At 42.3% G+C, this 13,716-nt stretch overlaps 2 protein-coding genes across 2 annotated transcripts; both read right to left on the reverse strand.

Moving 5' to 3' along the window:
* Positions 1–5,553: 5,553 nt before the first annotated feature.
* Positions 5,554–6,863, reverse strand: LOC146634973 (P2Y purinoceptor 14-like). The gene is made up of 3 exons (XM_085344089.1): positions 6,759–6,863; positions 6,392–6,654; positions 5,554–6,199 (listed from the first exon to the last, which is right to left on the reverse strand). Exons 1-3 carry the CDS (start codon positions 6,861–6,863, stop codon positions 5,554–5,556), a joined length of 1,014 nt encoding a protein of 337 aa, XP_085200215.1.
* A 1,395-nt stretch (positions 6,864–8,258) lies between these two features.
* Positions 8,259–12,300, reverse strand: LOC146634974 (uncharacterized). The gene is made up of 5 exons (XM_085349999.1): positions 12,131–12,300; positions 11,704–11,986; positions 11,013–11,576; positions 10,073–10,138; positions 8,259–8,306 (listed from the first exon to the last, which is right to left on the reverse strand). Exons 1-5 carry the CDS (start codon positions 12,220–12,222, stop codon positions 8,259–8,261), a joined length of 1,053 nt encoding a protein of 350 aa, XP_085206125.1. The 5' UTR covers positions 12,223–12,300.
* Between the last annotated feature and the right edge of the window lie 1,416 nt (positions 12,301–13,716).

A 13,716-nucleotide genomic window follows, 5' to 3' on the forward strand; every position in this document is an offset into this window, starting at 1 on the left:
ATTAATGAAAATGTAAAGGTCAAAAGGTCAACCAGCCCCCCCACATTACCCAAATCCAACAAAAGTGGTATCAAACGTTTGTGCTACGTTTGTGCTGGTTTGTGCTGCAGAAATTTTTGTTTGTGCCGTTATTATTTTAAAGATATTAACAAAAATTTCTAGAGGTCAACCAGCCCCGCCATATTAATGGAATCAAACAAAATGGATGTCAAACGTTTGTGCTGGTTTGTGCTGCAAAAATGTTTGTTTGTGCTGCTAACATTTTAAAATGTTTAATAAAATAATGTCTTGATGCGTGCTTAATCATCCAGGTAAGTAAATCCCAAAAGGTTGATTCTGTTCATCTGGACATTTTCAGTTGGAGAAACGTTTCGTCACTCATCCAAGTGACTTCTTCAGTCTCAGCTGACTGTAGGTTTCCCCAACCATATAAACAGTACATTTGCATAGTGAAGGAAACTAGCGCCTGTTGTGATATTTTGATACCATGGTAGCATTTACAGGATATTGTTTTATACAGGAAAACTGTTACTCAATAAGGCCCATCTACTAGTTGTTTTTCTCTTTCTCTGTGACCCAAGAATTAATGTGTAAGACTCACAGGCTGGTACCCCAAGGTCGAAAACACCACAGAGACGAGACCACTTCCTTACTCCCATCCTCCCTTCCTTATCTTTTAGAAAAGAGCTTGTTAAAAAGCCAGGTGGTTTGTTTCAGAATTCACTAATGAAAGAACTCTGTATTCTATGTCTAGGAGTGTATTTTGCTGGGATGATCATAAATTGTAACTGAAGAGATAAACTACACACAGGATACTTCTTTGCTCACAAGGCAGGAAGACGTTTCCTTATTTGGTCTGTACCGGTTTGAACTGAGAACTTGCTGACACACGAACCTTTTTTTCTCTATATAAGCTGTTATGTACTAAATAAACCTTTGAGTCGATTTGGGAAGACAACCTGAAGCAGTCTGTGTTTCCTTGTTCTCCCAAGCTGCTCCCGACGTCGTAACTAACCCAGCTGAATGGCATACCTGAGTGTTACTTTAAATAATTAGGAATCTTAGAAGGAAAGGACAGAACTCTGCTTATCGCTCGTGCCTTGGAGGGAAAACCGGGATGGACATTTTTTCCTTCAGCGCCACTGAATGAACAATGTGCCGGGGGGTTAATTCCATGATTGTTAGTATGCAAATTCTTATGACCATTGATCAATGACAACTAATCAAAGCCTATTGATCAATGGCCATGAGTACCATTCACAGAAAGTGGGGAATGGCTACAATCACAGCATTGTAGGATGGCGAAAGATGTACCCTTGGGCCCCCCTTCTCGATCCAGAGATGGTCAGCATCCTGACAGCCCGATGGACGAAGCTGTCTCTCAGTCTGCTGGTTCTGGCCCGGAGGCTCTTCAGTATCCTTCCTGATGGCAGCAAACTGAAGACGCTGTTGAAGGGATGAGTGGAGTCACCTGTAATGGAGACGACCTTCCAGATGAGGCAGGTGCAGTAGATCTCCTGGGGAGGGAGGCAAGAGAGGTCCCCACAATGCTCTCGGCTGCTCTCACTACCCGTTGTCATTTTTTCCTGCAGAACCCAATGCAGGAGTCATACCACACAGTGATGCAGCTGGTGAGGATACTCTCAACTGTGCCTCTGTAAAAGGTGCTCATAATGGGGGTTGAATCTCTTGTGCTTCTCAGTTTGCAGAGGAAGTAGAGTCACTGTTGGTCTTCTCCACATTCAGGGACAGGTTGTTGTTGCTGTACCACTCTGGCAGATGGTTAACTTCACCCCTGTAGTAGATCTCGTCGTGGGTCAGCAGAGTGAAGAGAAGGGAGCTCAACACACATCCTTGGGGAGCCCCCGTATTCCGTGTTCTTGGGCTGGAGGTGTTGCTGTTGACCCGTACTGTCTGCTGTCTTCCTGTCAAGAAATCTAGCAGCCCGTTATACAGCAAGGTGCTGATCCCCAGCAGATCCAGTTTGTGAATGAGTTGCTGGGGAATGATGGTGTTGAATGCTGAACTGAAGTCTATGAACAGCACTCTGACATATGAGTCTCTAGTGTTCAGATGTGTGAGGGCTGAGTGAGGGGCAGTTGAAATTCCATCATCGGTTGAGCGTTTTGACCGGTATGCGAACTGAAATGGATCCAGGTTGGGGGAAAGCAATAATTTGATTTGATGCATGACTAACCGTTCAAAGCACTTAACTTAATAATGATGGAGGTGAGTTTGACAGGACGGTAGTCCTTAAAGCAGGAGATAGATGACTTCTTGGGTTCAGTAATGATGGTGGAGGGATCTCCACACACTGTCTGGGGATTGTGTCACCACGGTCTGTAGAGTGGGCTTGTAGTCTGTGATGGTTTGTATTCCTTGCCACTGCCTCCAAGTATCTCTGCTGTCGCTGAAGCTTTGCTGTAGCTGATGCCACGTGACAGGTTTGCCCTTGCTGTTCTTAGACTCACCTAATTCCCGGCTCTGAAGGCTTGCATTTTTCAACTTTAGGAGCATTTAAACCTGACCTGTGAGCCATGGTTTCTGATTGGCCCAGACAGTGATAGTCCTGGTCTCTGTGACATCATTGATGCATTTTGGGATGTAGGCAGTGACAGTTTCTGTATATTCCTGAAAGTCTGTGGTGTTGTCGTGTGTGGCGGCCTGTGGTGGAAAAGCAGTGCCTCTGAGGACCCTTCTGGCCACACCTGTACCTGCTTACGAACTGGTTTGGTGACTTTGACCAGGGGCCTGTGGGAACCCATGGCACACCTAGATTTCTGCCTGTACTGACCCTTATGCAAAATAGGTGGAATTAAGACAGTTCCAAAAGCAAACACAACTGATCAGTGCTGAGAGTGGTCCTGTTGCTGAGGTTGGGATGATCCTGTAATCTCTTATGAACGACCTCCAACGCTTCTATGACTGGGATGCAAGTGAAGACAGATGTAACATCTCTCTCTCACTGTACATGTACTGTTTATAAAATTAGGGAAACATAACCTGCACAAACAAAATAATTTGCAGGACAAATGTTTGACATCAATTTTGTTCGATTTGAAGAAGGTAGGGGGGGCAACTTCACTCACGGGTGTTTATAAGGTTGGGGAAACCTGCAGTCAGCTGAGACTGAAGAAGTCACTTGGATGAGTGACGAAACGTTTCTCCAACTGAAAATGTCCAGATGAACAGAATCAACCTTTTGGGATTTACTTACCTGGATGATTAAGCACGCATCAAGACGTTATTTTATTAAACATTTTAAAATGTTAGCAGCACAAACAAACATTTTTGCAGCACAAACCAGCACAAACGTTTGACATCCATTTTGTTTGATTCCATTAATATGGGGGGGCTGGTTGACCTCTAGAAATTTTTGTTAATATCTTTAAAATAATAACGGCACAAACAAAAATTTCTGCAGCACAAACCAGCACAAACGTAGCACAAACGTTTGATACCACTTTTGTTGGATTTGGGTAATGTGGGGGGGCTGGTTGACCTTTTGACCTTTACATTTTCATTAATATCTTTAAAACAGAAGCAGCACAAACGAAAATTTTAGCAGCACAAACCAGCACAAACGTAGCACAGTTGATTGACACCCATTTTGTTTGATTTAATTAATGTGGGGGGGCTGGTTGACCTCTGATGACCTCTAGAAATTGTTATTAATATCTTTAAAATGATAGCAGCACAAACGAAAATCTTTGCAGCACAAACCAGCACAAACGTAGCACAAACGTTTGATACCACTTTTGTTGGATTTGGGTAATGTGGGGGGGCTGGTTGACCTTTACATTTTCATTAATATCTTTAAAACAGAAGCAGCACAAACGCTAATTTTACCTGCACAAACCAGCACAAACGTAGCACTAAAAAAGTAGACCATTTTGGCCCGTTTTGGAGCAGTCTGGGGGGATGGTGACCTTTGAATGACCTATAAAATAAAGTTTAATATCTCGGAAACCGTAGCAGCACAAACGCTAATTTTACCTGCACAAATTTGCACAAACGTAGCACTAAAAAAGTAGACCATTTTGGTTTGTTTTGGAGCAGTCTGGGGGGATGGTGATGTCATCAGCAAAAAATATAACTTTTAACATCTCAGATACTGTAGCAGCACAAACGCTAATTTTACCTGCACAAATCTGCACAAACGTAGCACTAAAAAAGTAGACCATTTTGGCCCGTTTTGGAGCAGTCTGGGGGGATGGTGACCTTTGAATGACCTATAAAATAAAGTTTAATATCTCGGAAACCGTAGCAGCACAAACGCTAATTTTACCTGCACAAATCTGCACAAACGTAGCACTAACCGCTCCGCCTATTTGCCTTTACGTTTCAAGTGGGTGGGGGGTCAGCTTCACTCTGCTCACCGGACAGCTGATATCTCCAGCGCGTTCTCGCGAACTCACCAAAAAGCGCGTGCCGGAGAATTAAGAGCCGCCCTCCAATTCCCGTTAATGTGATAAAGACGCAGATCCCGCGGTGTTTGCTAACCGACACAAAGGCATTTTCATGACAGGAGCGCTGTACTCAAGGTTTTTAAGGTTTCACAGACTCGAGGTTCAGAATTAGAGTTTAAAGAAACAACTTCAAATAAAACTTTTAAAGTGAGAAGTTTCTTTATTTAAATAATAAAAAAAAATCCGAGCAAAGCTCAAAATCTGTGTACATGTCCAGAAAAGACAAAGAATCACTACAGTAAGAGCACATCTGCTCTCAGAGATAATGAGATCATAAAATCAGGTAACAGTTAAAAGGCAAAAATACAAACTTTATTCTAATTTAATCAGAAGGAAAACCAGTGCAGAAAATTATCAGACAAGATTAGATTCTTCAGACTCATGTGCAGCTCTTTGTTCTCATGCAGATTATTAGTGTAGCTAATCATAAAGGTATAATTCTACCCCCCCCTTAGCTCACTAGTGCAAGATGTATGATTAAAATATATTTAAATACATCTAAAGAATAATACACTTCTTATGTGGACTGGAGAAGTAAATGCTCCAGAAAAAAGCATCAGTGTGGGAGTCACAAAAGGGTGCAGCTTGATCAACGTGGACATATTATTGTTTGAAAGAACCAAAAAAAACATTAAAACATTAAATTGGATTTTAGCTTCAGTGCAGAACAAACCTGTGAAAGCATCTGTGGAAAAACAGTAAAGAAGCAGAACAAACTGGAAATCTTAGATATTTTCTTTATAAGCATAAGCAGTTTTACATTTTACAAGCTTGGATTTTCATAATGAAATATACAGATTACTGCTGAAAGATAAAAAGCACATCTGGATATGTGTAAATGTTAAAACTGTTTCCAGAGACAGATATTTAATGATGTGCTTTGTTTGTATGAATCTGACCACACACTCGTTCACTTTGTTCATGCTAAAGCTGAATGCTAGCAACATAAACACTGACACTATGTGTTTGTGCTGAGTTCAGCCTCATGTTGATATCTGAGCACAGAAGAAGTCCTGTGGTTCATGAGGACGGGGATCCATGATACTGGTTTCACTAATCGGACTCTCAAATGCTGTATGTTGCCTTACATCACTGGTGTTGATGTAGTGATGTCCAGCTGCTCCCTGCTGCTCTCGCTCTCCTCATTTGCTTGTTGGATGTTGGTCCTCCTGGACGTCTTTCTCACCTGAGCTCGAAAAGTCTTACAGAGGTAAAAGTAAACAACAGGGTCCAGACAGACGTTGAAAACTGACACCATGGCGGCCGCCTCCTGCAGGTAGTACAAAACTCGACCCACAGAGCAGCTGTTCGAAAGAAACACAAAGGGAAGACGAACCAGGTGATACGGGACAAAGCAAACGCAGAAGATGCTGACCAGCACCAACATGTTCCTGCGAGACTTCACCAGCTTCTCAGAACCAGAGGAGGCCAGCTGCCTCTGCTGTGACTGCAACACCTTGCGGGAGATGCTGTAGTAGAAGAAGACCATGGATATGAAGACCAAGAGGACAATGATTGCAGAGAAGGTGTGGAGGATTTTGTACAGCAGGCTGACTGATGAACTAAAGGAATCAACACAGTAATTAGAGGTCAAAGGTTCCTTGGAGCTGATAAAAAAGCTGATAAAAGTGATTGTTGGAGCCAGGAGAATAACCCAGGTGATGACAGAGATGATTCTCGCAGTTCGTACTGTTCGTACAGTTCCTGAAGGATGTACGATTTTCCGATACCTGCAGACAGAAGAGGAAGGAGGCAGAATACAACTTCACTAATCACAACAGTGCCAAAACTGCAAAAGTAAATACTGAGCCAGAAAAAGGTACATTCATGCTTTTGTGAGGAGCACAGGGTGTGTACTTAACCACTTAATCTAGTTTTTACGTTGTTGTTAACTACAGTCTGAAATCAATAAAGATTCTTACCTATTGGCAGCGATGTATGCCATAAATATGATGCTGGCGTACATGTTGAGGAAAAAAGCAGAAGCTCCAACTGTGCAGTGGAGCAGCTGAACCATGGCAGAGCTGCTGATGGCATAGTGGGCGATGCGCAGTGACAGAGAGAGGCAGAGCAGGAAGTCAGCAGCTGTCAGGTTCTTCAGGTAGACCATCAAGCTGCTGGATGCCTGCTGCCGAGCCCGACAACAGTAAAACTTCATGATGAAGCCATTGAGGGGTAAACCCACCTGTAGAGACACAGAGAGGACGAGAGAACAGGACGTTTGTAGATGCACAGAGAACCTTAAACCAGTTCCTTAAAAAACCCACAATCTGATTATTTGAAACTTACCAGAAACACCAGACTGTAGACCAGCATAAAGAAAGGGTTGGCTGATGTGTCGACATTACCACAGTTCTGGTCCGAAGCCGATATCTCGTTTTTTGAGTAAATCATGTTTCTGGACATGAAATAAAAACACTTAATAAAACACTCTTTTAAACTGTATATAAATGCTAGGTTTCTCTTTGAAACAATATTTATTCATAGCATTTTAGTTATCTGTTAAATCAGTGTCAGACAAACTTTAAATATTATGCTACATCTCTCTTTGAGACAGTGGTTTTGAAATATGACCTCTTCTGGTGAAGGTTTAGACAGTTAATTAAATTTAGTTTCTATGTGATGCACCCATATGTTCTTGTAGTGTTGAAAGTAAAATTGAGACACTTAAATGCAAATACAGAAATCACTGACACCATCTTTTGTGTACAGTCTGTAGTTGTGGAAGGAAGCATTGATTAGTAAAGATGAGTCAACCCTCTCATGAATCTTATAAGAATCCATTAAGCACAAGCTGAAGCAGTGAGCTGTAGGCAGAACCTGGACTCATCGCTGAACATAACGTTCCTCTATATGTTCACGTTCCAGTGCACATGGTACTGACACCAGGCCTGGCGGTGGCAGGCTTCCTGGGACCCTATGAGCTGGAAATTTAGACACATGAACCAACCTGTTCATGTGTCTAACTCTTTTCCCCCACACGGTAACACACCCGCCGTAGGTCAAACTCTGGTAATTGGTGATTCTCTTCTGAGATATGTGAAGCTAGAGACACCGGCAACCATAGTCAATTGTCTTCCAGGGGCCAGAGCAGGCGACATTGGGGGAATTTTAAAACTGCTGGCTAAGGGTAAACGTAAATTCAGTAAAATCATTCACGTCGGCAGTAATGACACCTGGTCACGCCAAGGTCACTAAAATCAATATTGAATCGGTGTGCAACTTTGCCAAAACAATGTGGGACTCTGTAGTTTTCTCTGGTCCCCTCCCCAATCAGACCAGGAGTGACATGTTTAGCCGCATGTTCTCCTTAAATTGCTGGCTGTCTGAGTGGTGTCCCAGAAACGATGTGGGCTTCATAGATAATTGGCAAACCTTCTGGAGGAAACCTGGACTTGTTAGGAGAGACGGCATCCATCCCACTTTGGATGGAGCAGCTCTCATTTCCAGAAATATGGCAACAATTGCATGAGTGCTGCTGATTGGCAGATGAAGAATAAAGTAGTTGTGGTAAACCAATCACATGAACAATTTAAGATGACATTTTAAATTGGTATATAGGAGGCCACATAAAACCAGAGTAAAAAAAAAGCAAAAAGCAAAAAAAGTTTGGAAACCACACACACACACACACACACACACACACACACACACACACACACACACACACACACACACACACACACACACACACACACACACACACACACACCCTGAAGACAAAAAAGAAGGAACACACACATGTAAAGGAAGCTCTTAAAACATGTGGTTATCCTAATTGGGCTTTCATCAAGTCAGCAAGGAGGCACAGAAGAGAAGATCAGACACCAGATCAGACTAGGGAGGATAAGAAAGACAAACACAACAACACTCCCCTATGTAGCCGGTGAAAAGCTCAAGAGAGTCTGCAGAGAGTGAGGAACGCTCAGACCTCTACATTGGAGAGACCGAGCAGCCACTTCATAAACACATTGCACAACATAGAAGAGCCACCTTTTGTTCCACCTCCACCTGCATCTAAAGGTCAAAGGTCACTCTTTCGAGGATGCCAGTGTTCACATTTTGGTCTTCTCTGACCAAAGTGTGAGTAAAAGAAGCCATTTATGTCCACTGTGAACAACCATCTTAGTTATGCTGCAATAGGTGTAGACTGCTGGGGGGATTCCCATGATGCATTGAGTTTTTCCTTTCCAGTCACCTTTCTCACTCACTATGTATTAATAGACCTCTCTGCATTAAATCATACTTGTTATTAACCTCTGTCTCTCTTCCACAGCATGTCTTTTATCCTGTCTTCCTTCTCTCACCCCAACCGGTCGCAGCAGATGGCCCCGCCCCTCCCTGAGCCTGGTTCTGCCGGAGGTTTCTTCCTGTTAAAAGGGAGTTTTTCCTTCCCACTGTCGCCAAAGTGCTTGCTCATTGGGGTCATATGATTGTTGGGTTTTTCTCTGTATGTATTATTGTAGGGTCTACCTTACAATATAAAGTGCCTTGAGGTGACTGTTGTTGTGATTTGGTGCTATATAAATAAAACTGAGTTGAATTGAATGAAGAGGCTTTCCAGAAGATTTATTGCCAAGAAGCAAAGAAATAGTCAACCAAATACAAAATTTTCCACGTTATGTGTAACCTTTATATATATTTATATGTTTTCTTTGGTTTTTTTTTGCTGTTTTCATTTCTTTAAAGAAATGTAAAGTTGTTTCTTATGTTTTTGTCTCTTTTGACAAGTGACTTAAGTTTACATGTAATGAAATGTGCTATATAAATAAAGTTGTGTTTGATATTACAGGCTCTTGGGAAGAAACCAGAGCAGTATGAGTGATTTTCTTAGGAAATGTCATATACTCAGTTTTCAGAAGTTTTATTTCCACAACTTTAAACTAGTTCATAATACTGCAGCTCAACTACTAAAAACTTTTGTTTACTTCTTCCCAATGTCTTTCTGTTTTTCCATATTTGTCACACTTAAATATTTCAGATCCTCAACCCCATGTAATATTAGACAAAGACATCCTGAGTAAATACAAAACACAGTTTTTAAATGATGATTTAAAAACACAGTGCTGTATGTACATGGATCATCACTACTGTGTATCACAGTGCAACACAAAGCCAGTTAAACCTCAGGGATATCATTCCCTCCAAGTAGGAAGAATTAATCAGAGGCAACATCACGAATAGGAAGTTTAGCAGGTGGTCACAGACCTGTTCTCTCTGTAATTCCCTCCTGACTGATTTTTTTCTGGTTTCCTTATCACTTGTAGCTTGAGCCAGTACATATGGACCATAGGTTTTTTGTTCTCTTGACGGATGAAACCAATAAAATTAGTGCCATGGATCATAATGACTGTCTTCAAACATTATCAACATATTTAAGTATAAGGTAGTTCATCAGTGCACTCGGCACCAGGACATCCTCAGCCTTAGTCACAAAAAGACTTGTAATCATATATTCATATTAGTTTCATGAACACTGGCAGAAGAAAGCTGATTATTTTTGTTCCTTAAGTGAGGATGGGTTGAAAATATCTCTTCCCCCCCCCCCCCCCCCCCCTAAAAAAGTATTAAAGATGTGAGAATGAGAAACTATCAGGACTCACCTCTGGTTCTGCAGCTTTCTGTAAGGAAGTAAAGTTGCTTTGGCTGTTCTCAGAGTGATGGTATGACTGTAGATCAGGAAATATACAGTGACATCACACTGCACACTGACATGGTTCCTCTTTGTCTTCACTGTTAAACTGTCAGAACATATTTCCACTACAGATGAGTCATCTTCTGATCAGCTATTGCTACACTTCTTATTTTAGCGCTGACTCACTTTATTACCACTGATGGATTTTTTACTAATGTCCTTCACCACTTCATCACTACATCTAACATGAGACAGCACCTGCAGCCAATTCAAATTGCATGTGAAACCAGTGTCATGAATCCCAAGACTTTGTGAACAACTCAAATATTTCCTCAGCTTACAGATCGGTCAATTGATGATGCTGGGCGAGGGATGCAACGAGGATGATGTAAATCAGGGTTCAATATTACAGTTTTTCTCGATTGCTAAAAAACATTTCTTGAAACTACGCCTCATATCCTCACAACAGTAAACACAAATCCATAACATCTCACTCAATTTCCCAAACATCCTATTTCCAGGTCAAAATGAAGCTCTACACCCAAAACTATTCACTCCTGCTGAAAAACCAAACTTTGCCCTCAGACATCAAACACAAGCCCTCAAAAACACACACACTACAACAGAGTTTTGCACACTGGTACAATTAATTCAAAACAATAGCTCCAAAACAAATAGGTTGCTTATGGTTCTCCCCTTCAAAACCCTTGTCACATGATAAACACAAAAGACGCAACCAATGTATGTACAGTGGCACATTGTCATTCATGTACTATACAGTACAACACACACCAGAAACATTATCCCACCTCAGCATCTTGTCTTTGGTCTGGGTCAGGCCAGAGAATCTCATCCACATCACAGGCTATATTGGCCCCAGCCAGGCAGTGGGGGTAAAATCCTCTTGCATGCCTGATCCACCCCTGGCATGCATCTACTGATATGTCTAGGCAGGCCTCTTCCATGGCCTGAAGGAGGTGAACACGGACATAAGGTTCTCGGTCATACACTTTCCACCGCCATGCCGAAAATAACTCCTCTATCGGGTTTAGAAAGGGAGAGTATGCAGGCAGAAAGATATTAGAAAACCTTGGGTTATTGGTAAACCAGTCACGAACCAGAGCAGCGCGATGGAAGCTGACGTTATCCCACACAACAACGTAGTGAGGCTGCTCTGGCTGTGCTGGTTCCCTGTAGTCCAGCTGGAACATATGTTGTCTTAAACCATCAAGAAAAGCAAGGAGAAGCATAGTGTTATAGGGTCCTAGTACGGCATGGCGGTGGAGTACCCCTCGTTGGCTGATGGCTGCGCACATAGTGACATTCCCCCCACGCTGACCAGGGACATTTACAATAGCCTGATGGCCAATTATGTTCCTCCCCCTTTTCCTTCTTTTGGTCAGGTTAAAACCTGCCTCATCCACAAAGATTATTTCATGGGGAACAGGCCGTCCTTCAATCTCAAAGATTCTCTGCAAAACACATAACACAGTAGAGTCAATCGGTACCCTGAACCACAGTTCAAGAGTGCTGCAATGGCAGCATAAACTGCCATGCTGTGATGGTACACAATACTTTATACAGTATCAAAACTCATACCTGAACATATTCCACACGTTGGTTTTTCACTCTGTCAGAGTTTCGTTCGAAAGGGACTCGGTATGCCTGTTTCATCCGGAATTGATTCTTTCGGAGGATGCAGTCAATTGTGGAGAGGCTGATGGCATTTATGCCTCGAAAAAGATGATCATCCTCAATCACTCTCCTTTGAATCTCTCGCAGGCGGATTACATTATTTGCAATTACCATGTTTACAAGTTCCCTCTCTTGCTCCTCCGACAAAAGCCTTAACCTGCCTCCACCAGGTGGTCGTCTCTGTGTCCTACAAAAATAGAAGCACTCATTACTGTAACTGTCACACATTCATTTTACAGGCAAATAATGGAAACATACTGAAACTCAAGACACATAAGTTCAGTAACTTAAACGTTACTGTACAAAGCAGTCTTACTGCAAGTACACCTACCTGTTTTCCTCCCTGAAGGTTCTGATGATGGAGGCAACAGTGAAGCGACTCAAATTTGGTTGTACTCGTTGCCCAGCCTCCCTCATAGTCATCCCATGGACAAGGACATGGTCAACTAAAGTGGCTCGAATTTCATCCGAGACTGACTGTCTTCTTGCCCTTGCTCTTCCCCTTCCTTGTCGCCGTCGTTCTCCACCTCCACCTCCTTCACCACGTCCTCCTCCACCTCTCCCTCCTCCTCCACCACCTTCCTGTTGTCCTAGACCACCTCCTCCTCGTCTTCCACCACGTCCTCCTCTTTCACCACGTCCTCCTCTTTCACCATGTCCTCTTCCTCCACCACGTCCTCCTCCTTCAACACGTCCTCTTTCTCCACCACGTCCTCTTCCTTTGCATCTCTTTGGATCCATTGTTTCAAACCTGAATGAGCTGACTTTGGCCCTTTTATCTATCCATCGCAGGTTCTGATTGGTGTGTGCTAAATTTTGACTCCTAGTGTTTCCACCTGGTTAATTGTGTGCTAATTGAGCTCAAGCTATGCTGACTTAAGTTAACATTATTGCATGCTAGTACTTTCTAAATGACTACATGGTGTAAGCACTGTAAAATGTAGGGATTTGTGTGTAGAGTTTTGCAGTAACAGTTCACCAAATTTGAGTCATGTGTCAAAGCAGGGAATAGTGTTTATAGTTCAGGGAAATGGGTGAGCTTTTTGAACAATAGCGTTACGGTTTTGAAATTTTAGTTTAGAGGCCTGGTTATAGTGTTTAGGCAATCGAGAAAAACTGTAAAGACCAACTCGAGCTACAGCTCCCCCAATGTTCCAAGAGAACGAAAGATAAATCTTGTGAACATTCATTCTTGTTAACTTTAAATTTGATGTCATCATATACTTGAGAAAAAAAATGCAGATGTTTTAGCATTATGGATAATGCTATTAACTGACATATGTTAGTATCTTGTCATTTTAGGTTTTCTTGTTTTCTTTAACAGGCAACAGACGGACTGAAAAGGACCACAATATTGTTTTGCCCTCCAGGTGGGCACGTCTCAGTAGCTCTGACATTACATGAAAATTATGAATATCAGTGAGTCTGTGGGTTTGGTGGGATTGGATAGACATGTTGCGGGAGCAGGTGGTAATGGTCAGAAATTACATTGGAGTGGTATTTAAATGAATAGTTCTGAGCAGGGCTCTTATTGCTCTTCCTGACAAGCTACAAGCTCCCCTGACACCACTTACAGTCTCCTTACTCTTTCAGGTAGTCACCCTGTGTTCCTCCCTCTTCTTTAGGCAAAATCCAAAAATGTCCTTCCACATTCCTCTTCTTAACACTGCACCTACCGAACACCTCTTCAGCTGCAATCCTCAAAATCTAAAGTCATCTTCAGTACAATAAGTGTGAGCCCTGGTACAGGAGTAGAAGTGGAAACAGGAGGGAAAGAAGTCACCAACACCTGTGATGTTGCAATGAGCTTGACAGAGTGGCAAAGTGGAAGCGATCTAAATCTTGGATTAGTCACCAACACTTGGGAAGCATACATATGTGCAGTAAGTGCATTATTTTCTTTCTTTTTTATTTTAG

Source organism: Diplotaxodon limnothrissa, linkage group LG3 (genome assembly GCF_057381915.1).
Source record: "Diplotaxodon limnothrissa isolate DT_005_m linkage group LG3, D_limnothrissa_male_GT1.1, whole genome shotgun sequence".
NCBI classification, from domain to species: Eukaryota; Metazoa; Chordata; class Actinopteri; order Cichliformes; family Cichlidae; genus Diplotaxodon; species Diplotaxodon limnothrissa.

Bases quoted from the DNA above. Each gene is read 5' to 3' on its own strand.
- LOC146634974 (XM_085349999.1), bottom strand. From the start codon at position 12,222: ATGACTATGAGGGAGGCTGGGCAACGAGTACAACCAAATTTGAGTCGC. The intron at 11,987-12,130 runs GTAGGTGTACTT...CTATTTTTGTAG, and splicing joins ACCTTCAGGGAGGAAAACAG to GACACAGAGACGACCACCTG. The intron at 10,139-11,012 runs GCAAGAGGATTT...CCTGATCTACAG, and splicing joins GCCAGGGGTGGATCAGGCAT to TCATACCATCACTCTGAGAA.
- LOC146634973 (XM_085344089.1), bottom strand. From the start codon at position 6,863: ATGATTTACTCAAAAAACGAGATATCGGCTTCGGACCAGAACTGTGGT. The intron at 6,655-6,758 runs GTAAGTTTCAAA...GTGTCTCTACAG, and splicing joins TCTACAGTCTGGTGTTTCTG to GTGGGTTTACCCCTCAATGG. The intron at 6,200-6,391 runs GTAAGAATCTTT...TTCTGTCTGCAG, and splicing joins GCATACATCGCTGCCAATAG to GTATCGGAAAATCGTACATC.